The sequence below is a fragment of the Eschrichtius robustus genome, chromosome 4 (assembly GCF_028021215.1).
Source record: "Eschrichtius robustus isolate mEscRob2 chromosome 4, mEscRob2.pri, whole genome shotgun sequence".
Classification (NCBI taxonomy): domain Eukaryota; kingdom Metazoa; phylum Chordata; class Mammalia; order Artiodactyla; family Eschrichtiidae; genus Eschrichtius; species Eschrichtius robustus.
Genome location: NC_090827.1, coordinates 139,238,073 through 139,260,193, shown reverse-complemented (window position 1 = coordinate 139,260,193; position 22,121 = coordinate 139,238,073). Strand labels below are relative to the sequence as shown.

The 22,121-nt window shown below is 34.8% G+C and overlaps 1 protein-coding gene across 2 annotated transcripts in view; it reads left to right on the top strand.

The window, feature by feature from the left end:
- SCLT1 (sodium channel and clathrin linker 1) overlaps positions 1-22,121 on the top strand; it is a 247,181-nt gene that overhangs the window by 67,404 nt on the left and 157,656 nt on the right. For both annotated transcript variants that reach the window (XM_068542339.1, XM_068542338.1), the window contains exon 5: positions 2,476-2,531. In XM_068542339.1, coding sequence (XP_068398440.1) covers positions 2,476-2,531 — 56 coding nt within the window. The remainder of the gene's footprint in view (positions 1-2,475; positions 2,532-22,121) is intronic.

Here is a 22,121-nt window from a genome sequence, read left to right as displayed (position 1 = left end):
CTTCCAAGTCTTGGCTATTGTAAATAGTGCAGCTATGAACATTGGGGTGCATGTATCTTTTTGAATTAGAGTTTTTGTCTTGTCCGGATATATACCCAGGAGTGGGATTGCTGGATCATATGGTAACTCTGCTTTTAGTTTTTTAAGGAACCTCCATACTGTTTTCCAATTTACATTCCCACCAACAGTGTAGGAAGGTTCCGTTTTCTCCACACCCTCTCCAGTATGTATTGTTTGTAGCCTTTTTGATGATGGCCATTCTGACCAGTCTGAGGTGATACTTCACTGTGGTTTTGATTTGCATTTCTCTAATAATTAATGATGTTGAGCATCATTTCATGTGCCTGTTGGCCATCTGCATGTCTTCTTTGGAGAAATGTCTATTTAGATCTTCCCCCCATTTTTTGATTGAGTGGTTGTTTTTTTGCTGTTGAGCTGTATGAGCTGTTTGTTTAAATTTTTTAATTGATAAAGAACAACAGAAAGCTCTCTTTTGCACAAATGGTATTTTGCTTTTATTTTTAGGACTAGTGAGACTAAAGTTTCTGCTGAATTCACTCTCTCAAAATTGCTATAATGACATGTGGTTTGATTGTTACAAAATGGAATATCTAGTTATCTTGAAATTAAACTGTTATAAATTTTAATTTTTTATAATTTATCTGATTCATATGTGTTTTTAATCAGCTAGTTTACTAAGGTGTTTAACTTCATTTTTCCATTTGGCATTCTCCATCTAAGAGTGATTACTGGATTAATTTCAAGAGAGAGGAAGCTGTAGCAGAAAGCCTAAGGGGCAAGAATAGTTGCTACTTTTAGAGAGAAAAAAGATGTTGACAGCTACTTCTAAGAACACTTGCTCACATAGATATTATTGAGTAGCAATAGTTCTTATGATTTATCTTATTGACCAGTCAAAAAATAGTATATCTTGAAAGCAGGAAAATATTCACAATAATTCTCTATATGAAAGTTTCTTCCAGAAAATGTAAATAATAGGGGAAAATTTGCTGATGAGAAAGGTACTGCTGAATTTTTGTTTTCTTTCAACGATTAAATGTTTTGAAATATTTTACAGTAAAGAATCTTTAGTGTTACTGTAATGATCTACCCTGAATCCTAGTTAATGCATATATCCTACCTAATTATTTGAATAATATTTTTCAAGATACGCTGACATTTTTGCAGTTTTTAAAGATCGATTTTTTTAGAAATAATTACAAAATGGGGATAATTGCTACAATAAAATCCAAACCTCTTAGTCTGCATGACATTCAAGCAAGACCTGCCACCTGCCTTTCCAGTTTTACCTCTCATTGCATGGCTCCATGTGTGGTCAGTTCTCAGTTATCTGGTAGTGAATTCATTCATTTTGATTTAATTGTGATTCAGGCACAGCAGGGACCTGGGAAAGGTTCACCTTTCAAGCCGGCTTTGTAGTTATAATTGGCTGTTACTGTTTTCCTAGAGGAAGCTTCCTTGAGCTTCTCTAGTTGAAACGGAGAGAGAAAGGTTTAGAGGATTGCCTGTTCCACCCTTCCCTTGCCAGGTTCACTCCAGGATTGGCTCTTCTCCTTTAGCCTGGGGTACCCAATCAAGAGTAATGGACAGATCATTAATTGATTGCAGTTTTGTTGGAAGTATGAGTTTACATGGCCTCCTTCCTGATCTCCACTTGCTCGTTTACTCTTACTGAGAACTGACGACTATGCCTGTGTCATCTAATATTTTTTGCTTCTTTGCTTTTACTCATATTTCACCCTACTTGAAATGCCCTTTCTTTCCTGTTGAAATCTTACAATCCCTTTAACCCCTCAGAGAAAATTAAAAATACCTTCATTTCATTCCCTTTACAGTATATATTTTATTTGTATTGGTATTTTAGTTAGTGATTTTTTTTTTTTTTACCATCTTTCCTACTAATGTATGTGTTAGTGACCACATTGGTTTACTGTAGCAGCCTTGTATAGTGCAGAGAGTTTATACAACTCAAAAAGGTGGTCAATCAGAGACTGAATGAATTATTGCTAAAAAAGATCTTTATTTGCTTTTTTCGCCATTAACATTTTACTTTTTGAAATTCAAACACTTACATGGACTTCACCTAAACTAAGATGAATTACGATATATATTCAAGGTCTAGGGACCATCGGATATTTCTTATAGTGACATATTAAGGAATATCTTACATCTCTTTTCCTGTAAACATCTCTAAATATAGGAATTACATTTTTAAATATTTCTTAATATGTTATATAAAATGTTTTTACTTATATTCTATTCAAAATGTTCTATTACATTCTGTGTATCATTAAAATATCTATATTTAATATTGCTTGTTAGCAGTGAAGAAGAATTATTTCTTATCTGTAGACTGGTGTCATAGAATCTGATTGCTTGCCTATGAATGAACTACTTAATATAAATCTAATTGTCTGGAAAATGTTTTTCTGCAACCATATTTTATTCTTTCAGAAACAGATGGGTGAGATGAAACTACAACTTGAAAATGTCATCAAGGAAAATGAAAGGTAGATCAATTAACTACTCAGTATCTTATTGTTGTCTTAGGTAACTTTTTTTATTGTTATTTGGTATTTTATTCATGGAGTATACTGGTTATGAGTGTGGACGCTGGGGCCTGATTTCCTTTTTGACTCCTGGCTCCATTGCTTATTAGCTATATGACCTTGGACAAGTTAACCTCTTTGTGCTTTAGGGTTTCCTCATCTGTAAGTGGGAGATAATAACAGAACCTATTTCGTAGAGCTGACTGTAAGGGATAAAGTAATTGCTTAAAATAGGCTACATAATAAGCACTTTATAAATATTAGCAATCATGAATAGTATAGTATAGAATATGTATTATATTAGGAAACATACTGATAAAACGGAAACCTATCAACCCACCATCCAGTTAAGAACTAAAATGTTATCAGTACTGGTGCACTTATCCATGTTTTCCTTCCCTATCCCATGCCCCTCCTTCCCTCTGCCAGCAGTTAATACTGTCTTGAATTTTTGTTTATCGTTCCCTTGCTTTTTAAAATTTTTGTAGGTATGTGTATTCCTAATGATATATTATTTAGTTTTGCTTTTTTAAAAACTTCCCAAAATAGTATTATTTAGTCTTCTGAGACTTACTTTTTTCCCACTCAATATCATGCATAAGCAGAAGAGTTTCAGGGATGGGTCATAGGCTGTGTGAATATTCAGTTTTGCAATATATTGCCAACCTAATTTCCAAACTGGCTATACCAATTTACATTCCCACCAGTGATATTTATGAGTTCTTATTGATTCGTATATTTTATCAGCACTTGCTCTTACCAGGTTTCTTAATTTTTGTTATTTTGAGTCCTAAATGGTATTTCATTGTGGTTTTAACTTACATTTTCCTGAATACCAATATGGTTAACCATTTTTCACGTATTTATTTACCCATGTGGTTTTCTCATGAAACGCTTGTTCATTTCTTTTTCCCATTTTCTCTTTATCTTTTCCTTAGTAAATTGTCAAAGTACTTTATATAATCTGTATTCTGAATATTTGTTAGTGTGCTGATCAGTGTAAACAGTAACCATCATAGACACTTCAAACAAGAAGGGATTTAGTCACTTACAGTTAAGTACTATGTATGTAGGTAAGATAATTGGTTTTAGAGTCATACCTTAGAGGCTGAGATTCTGAGGCCAGGAATTTATGCTGCTGCCACCATCTCTGTAGCTACCACTACAGCATCATTTCCATGGAGTTGAAAACTTGACACTGGAAAGTGGGGCGTGGGATACTCACTTCAGGAGACACTCATGTCTATCAGTTTTGCTTGCCATCTGCTGTACCTATAGAAGAATGTTCTCAGCTCACTTCTGCCTTCTATATCCCCTTCAAGTGCCTGTCACTGGTGAAACTTTAATCCCATCCACCACACCAGCTGCAAGGACATCCGGGAAACATAGTTTTAGACTTTCAGCCATTATGAAAGATGCTGGGATATGGAAAGGGATGGGAATGAATAATGAGTGCCAATGGCTCATTCAACGTGCTAGACAATAGGTATGTTTCAGATATCTGTTCCCAGGTTGTGATATTTTTGATCAACAGAAATTTCTTTTCTTTTCTTTTCTTTTTTTTTTTAATTTTGAGATAGTTGAATATATCAGTCTTCTTTCTTATGGTTGTTGGTTTTTGTGTCTAACAAATCCTCTCTCAGCCTGTGGTCATAAAGATCTTCTCTTACATTTTCTTCTAAAAATGTTCAGACTTTTATTCTATCCCAAGTTTAACTTTTAAAGGTCATGCAACTGGACTGAGACCTGATATATCTTTTTTTGTCGCCTTACAAAACAAAACCAAAAAATGAAGAAATAACATTTTTTTTGGTTTTAAATTCATTTAAAGGATTAGCTCTTTTTAAGTTTGGCATTCCTTTGTTTGCATTCTTCTATGTAAATCTCTTAATTGGATTTTCAGTTTTTCTCATTTATTTGTGTTATTTCCCATGGGAAGGTTTTTCTAACTTTAACTTTTTATGATTTACTGTTCTTTCTCAAAATAATTATTAAAAAGGCTATGATCTTGCTATTAAAGACTATTGCTAAGATTTTTGAATCACCAGTGTATGTAAGTTAAGTTTGTATTTTAATGTATTGGAGATAATACAGTGTTATATGATTGAGCTAATGATTTAGTTGTTTCCTATATTTGACTCCATACTGTTCCTTTTATGTCCAGGTCTTTTGAAAGCAGTCTTTTCGAAATCTGCCTTTACCTGTTTAATAGTAGTGCAGTCATGGCTCATGAGTGTATTTATTCTTAGTATAATAGGGAAATGGGAAAAATGGATTCTGAGCTTATTAAAAGGCACTTTTAGTAACTCGAAATGTTATCAGGTTTTAAAGGGAACTCTATGCCCTTAGGGCAACATCCTGCTTTTAATTAAGTATTGCTGTTAAAGACTGCAAAATCAAGAAGAGCTTATCATTTTTAAGGAAAATATCTTAAATATGGTCAAGTCTGAATAATGGAAGCTAGCAGTGGCATGGATTATACAATAGTATGCAATTCCACATTATTGGGTTTTGGAAACATTTTAATACATTTGTGTATAGGTGAGTATTTTCTGGGAATTGATTACAAATAGAAAATAATGAAGTCATTTTATAAAATGAGACTTAGGAAGAGGTGAAAAGATACTCATTTTATCATCCTTCCCATTTTTAGTTTATTCCTTTAAACTCAGTTCATGTTGAGAATATAGTGTTTTTTATTTTGTTTTTGTCTCATTTTTTCTTTAATATCATATTTCCTCCTCATAACTTGCCAGAGGATGAAAATTGGATAAGATAATTAAATGAGTGAATATATATACAGCACTTCCTGGCACTAAGAAATACTACCTTTTATTGTTATTATTTTTATTTTATTATTGAGGGTATGAAAGACATTATTTGTTGCCTCCATAAGAGCTATTTTCCCTTCTTTCATAATTCATATAACCCTGATTTTGTTCCAGTTGCATTGTGCTCAGTGGAGATGAGCTTCTTCCACAATCCTAGGTGATAAATCTTTGAGTATAAACCAGTGCACATTTCTTTTTGCCAGGAATTGGTCTAAGTATGAACATGTGACTCACTTGTACCCAGTGAAGTATAAGGGAGAGTCTGTTGTAGAGCCTCTGGGAAAGCTTTTTCTCCCTGATAAAAAGAGAGACTGGCAAGAAGAAAACTTAACCTCCTTCCTGTTCCTTGTCATTTTAGGAAGTGATATATGTTGAAGCTGCTATAGCCATTTTGTAACCATGAGAGTATATGTATCAGAAACACAATGAGATTAGAAGAAGGGAAAGATGGAGAAGCCTTTGGTCCTTAAATTACATTATTGAACTGCTGAAACAAATCTAGAGCCACTTGCCTTCAGATTTAATATTTGGTGAGGTAATAAAACATTCATTCAATCATTCACAAATATTTATTGAGTACGTACTAAGTACCAAACACTATTCAAGTTTCTGGAATACATTAGTGAATAAAACAGACAAAAATCACTGTTGCTTGTAGTCAAAGTATAGTAACTAGTACAGAGACTTAACGGCATCTGTCAGGGGTTCACAAACTACAGCTTGAGGGCCAAATCTGGCCTGCCACCTCTTTTGGTAAATAAAAGTTTATTAGATCATGGCCAGACTTGTTCATTTGTATATTGTCTATGGCTGCTTTTGCTCTACAATGATGGAGCTGAATAGTTGAGACAGAGACTGAATGGCTCACAAAACCTAGAATATTTGGTATCTGGTCCTTTACAGAAAAAGTTTACTCTTCTCTGATACATGTAGCTATCTTTTGCTGCGCAATCTGTTAACTAGTCTTTGGTTCAACTGTCACCAAAAAGCTTTTTTGAAATTTATAACTGTCTTTACTTTTTTATTTAGGCATATATGTAGCTTTAGAGCACAGAAACAGCAAACTTCAACAAGAGTATAAAGTTAGTATTTAATAAATTAAAACAATTATATTTAACATATTATTTATTTTACTAAGTTTGTAAGTTTTTGTTTTATGATAGTCTAATACGTTTATCTTTTTAAGATTAAAACTAAATATTTATGATTTAGAAGATTTCAATAGCATTATAAAATAGAATTGTTTTTAGCACTATTTTCATTGATTTGTTCTTATTGACCAATGATAATTGAATAATAAACAATAATCTAGATCAGAGTTGTAATTTTAGATTTGATTTCACCATCCCTAATTATTATATCATTAGTGTATGTTGATAATAGCCTATGAACACAATATAGTCTATTTGAAATTTGGGAAGAAGGAGTTCATGTGTATATTTATAAAAATAGTAATAAAGCCATTATTTTTCAGTACTTGTCCAAAAATGGTATTCTCTACCCCAAAACTTTATTTATATAATAGCAAAAGATGAATATATTTGATCTATTTTCCAATGAGAGAGTGAACAGATATCTCTGGAATTACATGGTAAACCCTGCTGTTCTGATGCTAATTTACACCATTATACTGTGAGGAAGACCAGCCCCAAAAGTTCACCCAAATCCTAAGCTTTCATTATAAAGTTTAATATTTCTCTTTTTAATAACCTTATATAAATTCAGAGTTACCCTGATTTCTGTATATGTCTCTGTTTATAATAAGTCTGTGTTTGTATATTTACATACATATATGCCTCTTACCGCACCCTCCTTTGATGACTAGTCTCCAGTCACACTGGCCGTCTTACTTTGGCTTTCTTAAAACTGGCAAACCAGTTTCCACTAGAAGACCTTTTACTTATTTCTTCTGCCTGGAATGTTATTCTCCAGACCTACACAGGACTGTCTCCTTCTCTTCAATCAGGCAGGCATTCCCTGACCACATTATCTAGCACTGTTCCTCCCTCCCCAACTTTCTGTTTTCTATTATCCAATTTTACTTGTGGTACCTGTTACTACCTGAAATTATTTATTTGCTTGGTTATTATTTGTCTTATCTACTAGAATGTATCCTTCATGGAGCAGGGCCCTTGTTTATTCTGTTTACCACTGTATACCTAACTAACACCTTTGAACAGTGCTTGATACATATTAAATGCTCAAAAAATTTTTTTTGAGTGGATGATTGCAAATATTAAGAACATAAACACATACATATATTCATATTTGGCTCTTTTTTTGCTTCAAGAAATAGAAACAGGTCATTCTGAGTAAATGGGAATGTATGATAAGGAGGAACATGGAATACAGCTAGAACTGGGAAACAATTAGGACCATCTCTGAGGATATGCTCCTCTTATCAGTTGTCTCATACAGCCTTAATTGTCCCCCTCAGTAATGGCACCCCTTTCCATATAGCAGCTGCTCCTATTCTTCCAACCAAAAAGCTGATTCTCTCTGTTCTTTAGGTCAAATCCTGAAGGTACCCATTCTTGTTGGTTACTAATGGCCAACACTTCTATTTTCAGAACGCTTCATGCCAGTCAGCGTATGATAGGGCTGCCCTTGAGAAATATGCAAAACTTTAGTCTAATCATTGACTTCCCTCTGTAAAAAATAGCCTGCGCTATTCCCCAGAGCATGGGTTATGGTCAAGGATTACTTAAGTCTGTGCATGGCAGACGGTGTTAACTATAACATGTCCAATGTATACATTAGATTGTAATTGTTGAAGATATCACTCTGGCTGGAGACATCAGAGAAGGCTTAAGTGAGAGGATGAAGTTTGAACAGAGTCTTTAAGAATGAGTAGGAGTTCATCAAATGAAAAATCGTATGTTTATTAAAATACAGATCATTTACTGTGGTTATATCTCAGCGTATTTGTATAGGGGAATTAGGCATAAGACTGGGATGGTGGGCAGGGAGCAGATCATATAAGATCTTATATGCGCTGCTAAGGAATTTAAACTTGTCTTACAGATGGCGTAGGGGGCTCTTCAAGGGTTTTAAGCAGAGGAGGAGGGTGCACTGTTGAAGGATTGAATTCAATTGCATTTAGAACTTGAAAATTCCAAATTTTTCTGGAAAGAATATATATGATTCATTGTAGGAGCAGAAGAAGGGAAGCAACAATTCTAGTTATCAGACTGTTCTGTATGAATCCCCAAAAGAAACACTACACCATGGCAGGGATGTGGATACCTTCACTGAGGAAGCTTGGACTTAAGGATGAAAAATGTCTGTCAGGTGAGGGAAGGCAGGATGAAAAATGTCTGTCAGGTGAGGGAAGGCATGTAGAGAGGTTGTACCAGGCAGTTGTCTAGAATGTTTTCTAATTGTTTGTATTTGTCTTACTCTATCTTCTCTCTTACTCGACTGTAAGATTCCCTAACACTATTCCCCGTTCCCCTATTTTAAGATCTACAAAATTGGGATATAGCCATAGTTGAATGGCATGTCAAGATTAATAAGCAGGAATTTTTATTTTTAATCGTATGTAAAAGAATGGTGCATCTTACTATCAATGATAAATTCAATTCAAAGAAAGACTGGTTAGAATTGTATTTGATTTGTCTTTGTCACCTCAGAGATCAAAACTTCTAGAAAGTCATCTTGGCCAGAATTCTATTGCCTATTAATGATAATTAGTTATAATTTCAGGACTGCAGTTACTGGCTGGGTGATTTTCCTGGTATTAATACTTTAATCTACCCGGAACTCAGTTTTGTTTTTTTTTTTTTTTACTGAAGTATAGTTGATTTACAATGTTGTGCCGATCTCTGCTGTACAGCAGAGACTCGGTTTTACACATATATACATTCCTTTTTCGTATATTATTTTCCAGTGTGGTTTATCACAGGATATTGAATATAGTTCCCTGTGCTATACATTAGAACCTTGTTGTTTATCCACTCTAAGTGTAATAGTTTGCATCTGCCAACCCCAAACTCCCAGTCTATCCCTCTCTTTCCCCCCTCCCCCTTGGCAACCACAAGTCTGTTCTCTACATCTATGGGTCTGTTTCTGTTTTGTAGATCGGTTCATTTGTGCCATATTTTAGATTCCACATATAAGTGATGTCATATGGTATTTGTCTTTCTCTTTCTGACTTACTTCACTTAGTATCATAATCTCTGGTTGCATCCATGTTGCTGCAAATGGCATTATTTCATTCTTTTTTATGGCTGAGTAGTATTCCACTGTATATATGTACTACATCTTCTTTATTCATTCATCTGTTGATGGACATTTGGGTTGTTTCCATGTTTTGGCTATTGTGAATAGTGCTGCTATCAACATAGGGGTGCATGTATCTTTTTGAATTATAGTTTTGTCCGGGTATATTCTCAGGAGTGGGATTGCTGGATCATATGGTTCATTCTATTTTTAGTTTTCTGAGGAACCTCCATACTGTTTTCCATAGTGGCTGTACCAACTTACCTTCCCACCAACAGTGTAGGAGGTGGAACTCAGTTTCTTTTTTTTTTTTTTCCTCCATGCAAATTATTCTTTATTTCTCCAAACACTCACACTTTCTTAGCATTCTGTCTGCTCACATTTTCCAACAGCCTGAGAAAACCACCCACATCTCTATACATTAAACTTATACACATTCTTAGGAACCGATTTAAATATGATCTTTTCTGAAAAATCTTTGCACATTCCATTATAGTATTTTTATACCTTGGTTAGGGCATTTATTACTTTTACTTTGGATTGCAAACACTTGCTTATGTATATGTACATTAAATCATTAAAACAAGAATTTGAATCTGTTTCATGTCTTCTATTACTTAAATAAGTCTTTTTTTTTATTAGTTATCTATTTTATACATATTAGTGTATATATGTCAATCCCAATCTCCCAATTCATCCCCCCCAACCCCGCTTTCACCCCTTAGTGTCCATACGTTTGGATCTCAGTTTCTTAATCTATGAAATGAGAGATTTGGACTAGATTTCAGTTTTATTGTTTATATATTTTTATGATTATAGTTAAGTGCTTGTTAAATATCTTTTGAAGTAATACTGCAAGTGGTAAGATAGAAAAATAATAAAAACCATAAGTAACAACTTAAAAGGCATAGATATGTAGTAATTTAATGTAAAGCATCATATTATATTTTAGGATAATATTTATTTTCTTAAAGACTTTTTATCAGGAATATCTTATCCAATGAAATAGTCAACAGGAAGAGGTCAGAAACACTGTTACTTTTTTGATTTACTACATTGTACCTAGCATAAAATATAGTACAAACCCTCTTTCTTTCTAGATTAACAGATGGTCTGCAGATTGAAAGAGGCAATGAAGTGGAGAATCATAAGACATGCATAGAATACTTTAAAATTTTTTGACTTTGACTTCATGTAAATGTGCACTTATTTAATCTTTTTTATATAATGCCTAAGATGGTTACTTTGAGTAAGCCTACTAATTGTAGTTCTTTGTTGTCTTTTATACATAAACCATAAAGATAATTCATTCTTTATAATTTCCAGTTTCAGTTTCTTTGGAAGAGTGAGAACTTAGAGATCCTTTTGATCTCCTTTTGATCCTCTGTGATTTTATAAATTTTCTGATGTTTTATAATTATTTTACCTACCTCTAATTCAACAGCAGCTATTTAACAACTCATCTTTACTGAGCCTTTCATATTCAGTTTAGGTTTCATAGAAAAAACCCCCAGCTCTTTTGTATTTTTATTTTTTTCACTTTGGGTCACATTTAATTAAACTGTACAATTATAATAATAGTTTATGGCAGGTATAGTAGATTGGCTTAACATCTGTTCCAACCTCCTTTTTGTATACCTTCTCGTACTGCAAAGGCTGGAAAACTAAAAACTAGTTCAGGGTAGGAATTAGGTTCTGCTAATGATAAACACATGTAAGAGACCTAAATTAGGAGATAAGTAGGAGGAGAAGCTGTGTATGAGAATCTATTTTTGTGGATGAGAATCTAACAAGTGTAGAGTGGCTCTAGAGCCAATAATTCTGGCAGCTGCTTCTGTCAGAGCTAAGTCAGGGTGTTCCTGCAGGCAATAGCTCTGGCAGTAACTTCCTGACACCAGGATCTCAGCTAAAGAGGTGTGATCCTAGAACCAGCAGTTGGTGTAGCCACTTCCTGATTGTCCAGCTTCCTAATTGTGGTCTGTATATCATTTCTCTCAGCAAAACACTTCTGCAATTAACTAAACCGATAAGATTGACTTTTTTTTAGCATTTGCACTAGAAAATAGAGATCAGCTAGTTGATGGTGACTGCAGATAAAGCACCTTTGCAGAGAAATGTGGTGCTACTAATGTTATTAATAAGGGTAACACTATTTACTTCTACAAAGGTTTGTATGATTTCTCTTCATTTCTCCTCTTACTATGAAGCCAACCAAATATGATGGAACTTTCTCCTCTTTATTTTCTTACAGTTCTTACGTTTTGACTTGATTATATATTTGAATAAATACAGCTAGGACCAGAACTATCTTACTATCCTGTACATAATATCTCTTCAAATGTTTGTTGAACTTACTAAAATTATTGATATCTAATTTTCAAGATTTGTTAACTATACATAAAAAATAATGCTTTGAAAAAGACTAATTCCTTAAACCTTTGCAGTACTTAAATGGCTTTATTTTCTCAATTATACTGCTAAGATCTTTGGAGAATTAGATAACATGTATTTACTTAGTATTTATAAATATATTATTGCAGCTAAATTATATTTCAAAGAAAACAAGGGCAAAAATAAACAGGAATGTAAAAGATATAAAGAGTAAAGAACAAGTTTGAGTATCTGTGTGTATATTTTTCTGTTTATACTACTCATATATGAACCAACAGGCATATACTGTGTTTTTCAAGACCCATGAAACATTTACATGGACATGGGCTGCAGACCCTCCGCACCACATACATACATACAAATTAAACATAAATCACACCTACAATAAATTAGAAATAACAAGAAGTGAGTGTAAAGAATTTCTTCTAACTACATTTTCAACTACTGAGATAAAGAGGAAAGCTAAAATTAAAAACTGCATAAAATAAATAGCATATCAAACTAGTGAGATGCAGCCAAACTAGTACTCAGAACATTTTTAATTAACTGAAAATAAGTTAGATAGTTTTGTTTACAGTGATGGCAACAGACTCCTTCTGAGAAAACTAGAGAATCTGGACAAAAACTAGAAAATCTTGACAAGAATCAAATTTGTTTAAAGTGAATTGGATTCAGTGTAGAATTGTAGGGTAAAGACCAAGAAAAGAAAGAAATCCAGGGATATGAGCCTGCATTTTGGGTTACTTTCCCTTAAATATATCTCCCAATGTCAGAAGAGGTGAAGAGAGGTTGAAAACTGAGCAGAGCTTGAAACGAATTCATGGAGCTAGAGAAATAAAAATTGAAATTCAGGCCCATCAAACTTGAGGGTAGGTGGCTCAGGAACATCCAGGCTTTGAAGTAAGAGTGACTCCCCCAAGTTAGACTAGTCCTGAAAAGATCTAAAACATGACTCTGATGTTTGATACAACATGATGTTATAAATGACATGATCAGGGATTGATAATACCCCTCCCCACCTGAAAAAAGAAAAGGAAGACTTTTAGAGGAAGATAACATCATTGCTAGGCCTCAGAATATCTCTGTACTTTTTTACTTGTGATATCTGGCTCATATCTGGCGTAAAAAGAACTGGTAATGGGAAGATTGAAGACAGCATGGTTAAAAAATCATAAAAAAATAGTATACAATAGAAGCAGATCCACGGTTTGGTCTTTAAAATAACTATGCACTATGTTCAATGAAATAAGACACAATTTTGAGAATTTCTATAAGAGAACTAAAAACTCTTAAAGAACCAAATAGAAATTCTAGAACTGAAAATTGCAGTAATAATGGAAATCAGACATAACTGAAGAGAGAATTAATGGAATGCAACCCAAGTCAGAAGAAAATATTCAGAATGAAGGTCAGAGAGAGAAGGGGATAGAAAATGCAGAACTAAATAAATAAATAAATAAATAGATAGATAGATGATAGATAGATAGATAGATAGATAGATAGTAAGAGACATATGGGAAATAATGAAAACAGCTAAAAGTCATATAGCTTGAGTCCCAGAAAGAGAGGACAGAGAGACATCAATCCACAGATTAAGAACACACCATGCATCGTAAGCAGGATAATACAAAAGTACTGTACCTAGGTACGTTATTATAAAATCAAAGAAAACCAAAGAAAAAGAAAAAGCTTAACAGCAGAAAGAGCTTATCTTCTTATTATCTAGCTGCAATAAGATATTAACTGACTTCTCAACAGAAATACTGGAAATCAGGAGACAGTGGAATATTTTTAAAGTGCTGAAAGAAAAACTGTCAATGTAGAATTCTTTACCCAGTGAAATATCCATCAGAAGAAAGGTCAGATGAAAAGAAATTGAGAGCATTATCATTAGCAAAATTAAAGAAAATCCTAAAAAGATATTCTACAAAAAGAAAATAATCCCAGAGGAAAGCTTAGAATTATGGGAAATGGTGCCCATGGGAGAAAGTCTAATGAACATCAGCTATTCTAAAACAATAATAATGTCTCTAAAATATCTGTAGAGAATTAAATATAAGGCAGCAATATCATAAATTTAGGGAAAGGGCATTTGGAGTTAAAATATTCTCAGGTTCTAGCATTACCCAAAAGAAATATAATACTAATTTACTTTAGAGTTTGATAACTCAGTGATGCATGTTTTAATCTTTAAAAGTAAAGCCAGCTGCCAACCAAGATAACGTAACTGCCAACCGTGTAACTGCCAACCAAGATAATAGGGTAGAAAAATGAAGTAATAAAAAAGGATATTTCATAATGATAAAAGATATAACAGTTTTAAATTTGCAAGTACCCAGAGACTTGCCTGGTGGCACAGTGGTTAAGAATCCAGTTGCCAATGCAGAGGACGTGGGTTCAAGCCCTGGTCTGGGAAGATCCCACATGCCGCGGAGCAACTAAGCCTGTGCGCCACAACTGCTGAGCCTGCGCGCCACAACTACTGAAGCCCGCACGCCTAGAGCCCTTGCTCCGTAACAGGAGAAGCCACCGCAATGAGAAGCCTGTGCACCACAACAAAGAGTAGCCCCCGCTTGCCGCAACTAGAGAAAACCTGCACACAGCAATGAAGACCCAACGCAGCTAAAAATAAACAAACAAACAAATAAATAAATTTATTTATTTTAAAAATATTTGCAAGTACCCAGTAACAAAGCCTCAGAATAGAAAATTTCAAGTTTTCTGTTTTTCTAGATTAGAAAAATTCAGTGATAGCATTGAATGGCAAAACAGACAAATCCACTAGATAGCAGGAAATATAAACATATTGCTCCTCAGTAATTGAAAGAAAAACTCAAAAAATAATATTTGAACCATGCAATTAACAAACCTACTTAACAGACAAATACCTAATACCTTCAAAACACATATTCTTTTTAAGTACACATAAAACATTTCCAAAGTTGACAAATTCAGAAAGTAACTCTCGGGACTTCCCTGGTGGTCCAGTGGGTAAGACTCTGCGCTCCCAATGCAGGGGGCCCTGGTTCAATCCCTGGTCAGGGAACTAGATCCCACGTGCGTGCCGCAACTAAGAGTTCACATGCTGCAACTAAGAAGTCTGCGTGCTGCAACCAAGAAGTCTGCATGCTGCAGTCTTCCACAACGAAGATCCCGTGTGCCGTAACTAAGACCTGGCGTAGCCAAAATAAATAAATATTTAAAGGAAAAAAAGAAAGCAACTCTCAGATTTTTTAAGTACTCAGATTCTGTTCCTTACTAACAGTGAAAATTGTATTAGAAATCATTCCCAGCTGTTTCTAATTAAGCAGTATGCTTTTAAATATTACTCATAGGTCAAAGAATTAACCATGAAAGCTGGAGAATATTTTCAACTGATAGATAGTGAAAATACAGCATAAAAACTGGGGGTTGCAGTTAAGGCCATTCTTAGAGGGAAATCCATACTCTTAAGTGCATATATTAGAAAAGAAGTCTGAAAATCAGTGGTCTCTAGGAATTTGCTGAACAGGTTAGGAAAAGAACAGCAAACTAAACCCAAAATTATAAAACATTTGGAGAATTAGGGTACATCAGGCAAGAGACAGCAGGATTGCAAATTGCAAGATTAAACACCCCTACCCCAAATACTTCAGATATTAAAACAAAAATAAACTACTGATGCATATAGGTGGCCCTTGCTTTGCATGACAGTGCAGGACTATAAAAATGACCTTGCAAGTTGTGTCCAAGGTGATGGAGTACGAAGACCCTGAACTCACCTCCTCCTCTAGGCACACCAAAATTACAACTATTTACAGAGCAGCCAGCAATGAGAATAACTTGAAGACTAGCAGAAAAGATTTTTCACAGCCTAAGATACAAGGAAAGAACCAAAACAAGATGGGTAGGAGGGGCCAAAGACATAATGTAGTCAAGACCCACACTTTCAGGTAGGTGACCCACAAATGGGAGGATAATCACAATCACAGAAGTTCTCCCTAAGGAGCAAGGGGTCCAAGCTCCACATCAGGCTCCCAAGCTGAGGGTCCTGCACTAGAAAGACAGGCCCTCAAAACTTGTGGCTTTGGAAGCCAGCAGGACTTGCATATGGGAGAGCCAGAGGACTGTAGGAAGCAGAAACTCCACTGTTAAAGCGTATACACAAAATCTCACATGCTCTGAGTCCCAGAACTGAGACAGTAATTTGAAGGAGCCTGTTAAGACCCACTTGCTGATCTCGTAGAGTCTCCTGGAGAGGCGGGGCAACTGGGACTCTTCCTGATGACATTGGCGACAGCCATTTTGGGGAGTTCATTCTACCATGAGGACACTGGTGCTGGCAAGTGCCATTTTGGAGTCCTCCCTCTAGCCTACTAGCGCTGGGGGCCTGCCTGCCCAACAGCAGAGAAGCTCCAGTTCCAGGACCTCCTGGGTGAGCAGCCAGCCTTGCAGGGACCTGGCTCCACCCACCAGTGGACCGGAACCAACCCCAGGCCTCCCCAACACCCACACCCAGGTACCCTGGGGCTCAACTCTACCCACCATCAGGTCAGAACCAGCCTTGGAACACCCCTGGCCTTGCCGCCAGCCACACCAGGACCCAGCCCTGCCCATCAGCTAGCCAGGACCAGCCCCAGAATCTCCAGAGCCCCAGAGCCAGCTTCATTAGGATGTGGCCCCACCCACCAGTAGGCTGACACCAGCACTGGACCCCCTGGGTCCCACAGCCAGCACCCAGGGAACTAGATCTGTATACCACTGGGCTGAGACCCACCCCACTGCCAGGTCATGCGACCAGCTGTACCAGAACCCAATACTGCCCGCTAGTGGGCCAGCATCTACCCAAGGACCTCCCAAGCCTGTGCATCCAACAATGCCAAAATCTGGCCTGCCCACCAGCAGGCCAGCAGCCACCATGCAAGGCAGGGCATAGCAGCCAACCAGCCTAGGGGTGAGCCTTGTCTACCAGTGTGCCAAGAGTAGTCAGCCTCATCACACAGAAGAGCCCACACAGCCCACATATGGGGTCAAGTGCTGCTGGGCCCCATATGTGGGCTGTCTCTTACTTAAGACCACTTCTCCAACATCTGGAAACATAACTGACCTACTTAATACTTAGAAATAAACATGGAACAAGGAGGGAAGGAATATGTTCCAAATGAAGACAAAACCCCAGAAGAACTAAGCCAAGTGGAGATAAGCAATCTACCTGATAAAGAGTTCAAAAGAATGATAATAAAGATGCTCATTGCAGCTCGGTGCTTTGTGTCCACCTAGAGGGGTGGGATAGGGAGGGTGGGAGGGAGACTCAAGGGGGAGGAGATATGGGGATATATGTATATGTATAGCTGATTCACTTTGTTACACAGCAGAAACTGACACACCATTGTAAAGCAATTAAATTCCAATAAAGATGTTTAAAAAAAAAATTCACTCTGGCAGAAGCTAAAATTTGATACGATTACATTTAATACAGATAAATCACAATTGATAAAGCCTGTCTTGTAAAAAAAAAAAAAAAAGAATATGTGAGTACATATTCACCTTATATTCAAGATATTTGCTTTCTCATAAATAGCTGTCAGTTTTATTTTCTAATCATCTTTCCTTTCTCCACTGATCTGATGTCATCTTTATTATTAACTAAATACATATATTTGAGTTCGTAAAATAATCACAAAATGAGAAATACAGACACTTGAAAATGTTTAGAGAAAACTGTGTAACTCTGTGCTGATAAATGTGAAACTATAAGTGAAATAAACAATTTTCTATGAAAAAAAAAAAAGGTGCTCAGTGAACTCAGGAGAAGAATGAATGAACACAGTGAGAAGTTAGAAGTTTCTAACAAATAGTTAAAAAATATAAAGAAGTAAACAGAGCTGAAGAAGATAATAACTGAAATAAAAAAATACACTAGAAGGAATTAACAGTAGAGTGTATGATACAGAGGAACAGATCAGTGAACTGGATGACAAAGTAGAAGAAATCACCCGAACTGAACAAAAAAAGAAAAAAGAGTTTTTTAAAAAGAGGACAGTTTAAGAGACCTCTGGGACAACATCAAGCATAATAACATTCAAAATATAGGAGTTCCAGAAGGAGGAAATAGAGAGAAAAGGGCAGAGGAGTTATATGGAGATATAATAGCTGAAAACTTTCCTGACCAGGGAAAGGAAGTAGACATGCAGGTCCAGGCAGCACAGAGAGTCCGAAACAAAATGAATCCAAAGAAGTCCACACCAAGACACATTGTAATTAAAATGGCAAAAATTAAAGATAAAGAGAGAATCTTAAAAGAAGCAAGGGAAAAGCAACTAGTAGCATACAGGGGAACTCCCATAAGGCTATCAATTGACTTTTCAGCAGCAACTTTGTGAGCAGAAGGGATTGGCACAATTGATTCAAATTGATGAACATACCAACCAAGAATACTCTACTCAGAAAGGCTATCATTCAAATTTGAAGGAGAGATAAAGAGTTTTACAGACAAGCAAAAGCTACAGAGTTCAGCACCACTAAACCAGCTTTACAATAGATATTAAAGGGACTTTTCTAAGTGGAAAGGGCTACAACTAGAAATAGGAAAACTGTGCAAAGAAAAATCTGATTGGTAAAGACAAACATACAGTAAAATAGATCATCCACTTATAAAGCTAGTAGGAAGGTTAAAAGACAAAAGTAGTAAAAGCATCTATTTCCACAACAAGTATTTAAGGGATACACCCCACAAAAAGTTATAAAATGTATCAAAAACATTAAACATGGCAGGAGATTTTAAAAATGCAGGGTTGTCAGAATGGTTTGATCTTAAGGGATCATCAACTTAAAATAATCATATATGAATGAATTTAAAATATATATTATTTATTTTATATATATATATCTTTATAAATATAGTTATATATGAACCTCATTGTAACCACAAACCAAAAATCTGTAATAGATATGCAAAAAAGAAAAAGGAATCTAAACACCAAACTATAAACTATAACACTAAAGGTAGTCATCCAGCAGATCACAAGGATACAGAGCAAAATAAAGAAAGGAAGAAGAGAGAACCACAAGACCAACCAGAAAACAGTGAACAAAATGACAGTAAGTACATACATATCAATAATTATTTTAAATGTATTGGACTAAATGCTCCAGTCAAAAGACTTAGAGTGACTGAATGGATACAGAAAGAAGAACTATATATATGCTTCCTAGAAGAGACTCACTTTAGATCTAAAGACACAGAGATGGAAAGTGAGAGTATGGAAAGAAGTTTTCCATGCAAAGGGAAACAAAAAGAAAGCTGGGATAGCAATTCTTATATCAGACAAAATAGAGTTTAAAACAAAGACTGTTACAAGAGACAGAGAAGGACATTACATAATGATAATGGGATCAATCCAACAATATATAATAATTGTAAATATTTATGTCCCAACTTAGGCGCACCTAAATATGTAAATCAAATATAAGTAGACATAATGGGAGAAATTGTGTTGAGTTACACAATAATAATATGGGACTTTAACACCCAACTTACATCAATGGAAGATCATGCATCCAGACAGAAAATCAATAAGGAAACACTAGCCTTACATCAGATAGACTTTATTTATATGTACATCCATGTATATATATGTATGTATAAAACATTCCATCCCAAAAGTAACAGAATAAACATTCAGCTACATATAGAACATTTTCCAGGATAGAGCACATACTAGGCCACAAAGTAAGTCTCGGTAAAATTAAGAATATTGAAATTATATTAAACATCTTTTACAATCACAATGCTATGAGACTAGAAATCAATTACAATGAAAAAACTACCAAAAAAAAAAAAACCAGTGGAGGCTAAGCAATATGCTACTAAACAACCAATGGGTCACTGAAGAAATCAAACAGGAAGTCAAAAAATACCTGGAGTCAAATTAAAATAGAAATAGAATGGTGGAAAAGCTTTGGGAAGCAGGAAAAGCTGTTCTCAGAGGGAAGTTTCTAGCCATATAGGCCTACCTTAGGAAGTAAGAAAAATCTCAAATAAGCAATCTACCGTTACACCTAGAGGAACTAGAAAAAGAACTAATAAAACCTAAAGTTAGTAGAAGAAAAGGATCAGAGCAGAAATAAATGTAATAGAGACTTTTAAAAAGTAGAGAAAATCAGTGAAACTAAGCTCTGGTTCCTTGAAAAGATAAACAAAATTGATAAACCTTTAGCCAGAGTCATTAAGAAAAAGAAAGGACCCAAATAAAATCAGAAATGAAAGAGAAGTTACAGATTCATATTTCTGTACTGACAATACAGAAATATGAAAGATCATAAGAGATTACTGTGAAAAATTATACACCAATAAAATGGAGAACCAAGAAGAAACGGATAAATACCTAGAGATGTACAATCTAGGTACAAGACAAGGATGCCCACTCTCACCACTTTTATTCAACATAGTTTTGGAAGACCTAGCCACAGCTATCAGACAAGAAAAAGAAATCAAAGGTATCCAAATCAGAAGGGAAGAGGTAAAATGTCTACTATACATAGAAAATCCTAAAGATGCCACCAGAAAACTAGAGCTCATTAATGAATTCAGTAAAGTTTCAGGATACAAAGTTAACATACAGAAATCTGTTGCATTTCTATACACTAACAATGAAGTATCAGAAAGATAAATTAAGGAAACAACCCCCAATTTACCTTCACATCAAAGAGAACAAAATAGCTAGGAATAAACCTACCTAAAGAGGCACAAGACCTGTGTTCCAAAAACTATAAGACATTGATGAAAGCCATCCAAGGACTAAATTCCAAAAGTTAAAGTTTGGAGAGATAAAAATTCCACTGAGACTGAGAAAGAGAGAAACACTGTACAGAACGGTTTAAAAAAAAAAAAATTCCAGAAGAGAATAAGCAATATTAATAGGTGACATTTACGTTTTACAGATTGGGAAACTGAGGCCAAAGGAGGTTAAGGAACTTGTCCAAAGTCACATAGCTAACGAAATGAGATACTGGTTTCAAATTCAGGCAGTTTGGGTATAGGCAATATGCCTGTAACTATTAAGGGTTCTTTTTTTTGTTTAGTTTTTTTTTTTTAATTGAAGTATAGTTGCTGTACAGTATTATATAAGTTACAGATGTACAATATAGTGATTCACAAAATTTAAAGGTTATACTCCATTTATAGTTATGATAAAATATTGGCTATATTCCCTGTGTTGTACAACATATCTTCTTAGCTTATTTTATATCTAATAATTTGTATTTCTTAATCCAGTATCCCTATACTGCCTTTCCCCCCTCCCCTTGCCCCACTGGTACCTGAGGTTATTGTCTTGTGGCTTATTTGATGAACTTTGTTTTCAATAAATATGTTTTAAAACTTAAGATTGCGTTTTTCTAGTTTCAATGGAGATTGTAGTATTAGTAGATAATTCTGTTTAAATTATTTTAGAGAGATGGATGCAATTCCTTTGGGAAATTTTTACTTTGAGATGTGTTTATTATAAATAATGTTTTCTGGTTATAATTATATAAATTCAATGTTTCTAAGTTTTTCTGATATTAAAAAACATTTTTCCTTCTAGGAGTACATCATTTTGACATAAACACCTAATCAGTCTTTTAAGTTGAACCTTTCTATGCTTTTTTTTTTTTTTTTTGGTGTAATTTCAAAGCATGAAATACTTGTAATTTACTTTAATGTAAGGTTAAAGTTGAATTTAAGGCTTTCAGAGTTATGGTCAAGCTTATGTAAGAAAGTGCTGGCAAGTAAAGCCTCTAATCTTGATTTCATAACCATCAAGAATTTTATTCTATGCTTTATAAACTGGAACTAGTGAGAAATCAGGTGAGTTTTGTGAAACACAATGAAGAAATTAACAGTAATTCTACAAGATTTAAAATTCCCTTTCCATTTAAGTAACTAGATGAAATTATCATATTTAAAATTTTTTTCTGAATGACTTGTCAATTAATAAGGTATAATTTCAGAATTTTACCTCTTTAAAAAATTAAAATCTTCCTAGGACAAACTGAATTATGTATGTTTGAATTAATTATGACAAATTTAATTCATTCACAATCGTGATGTATTTTTTCTTATAGCACATTATTTAATGGTTTTAAA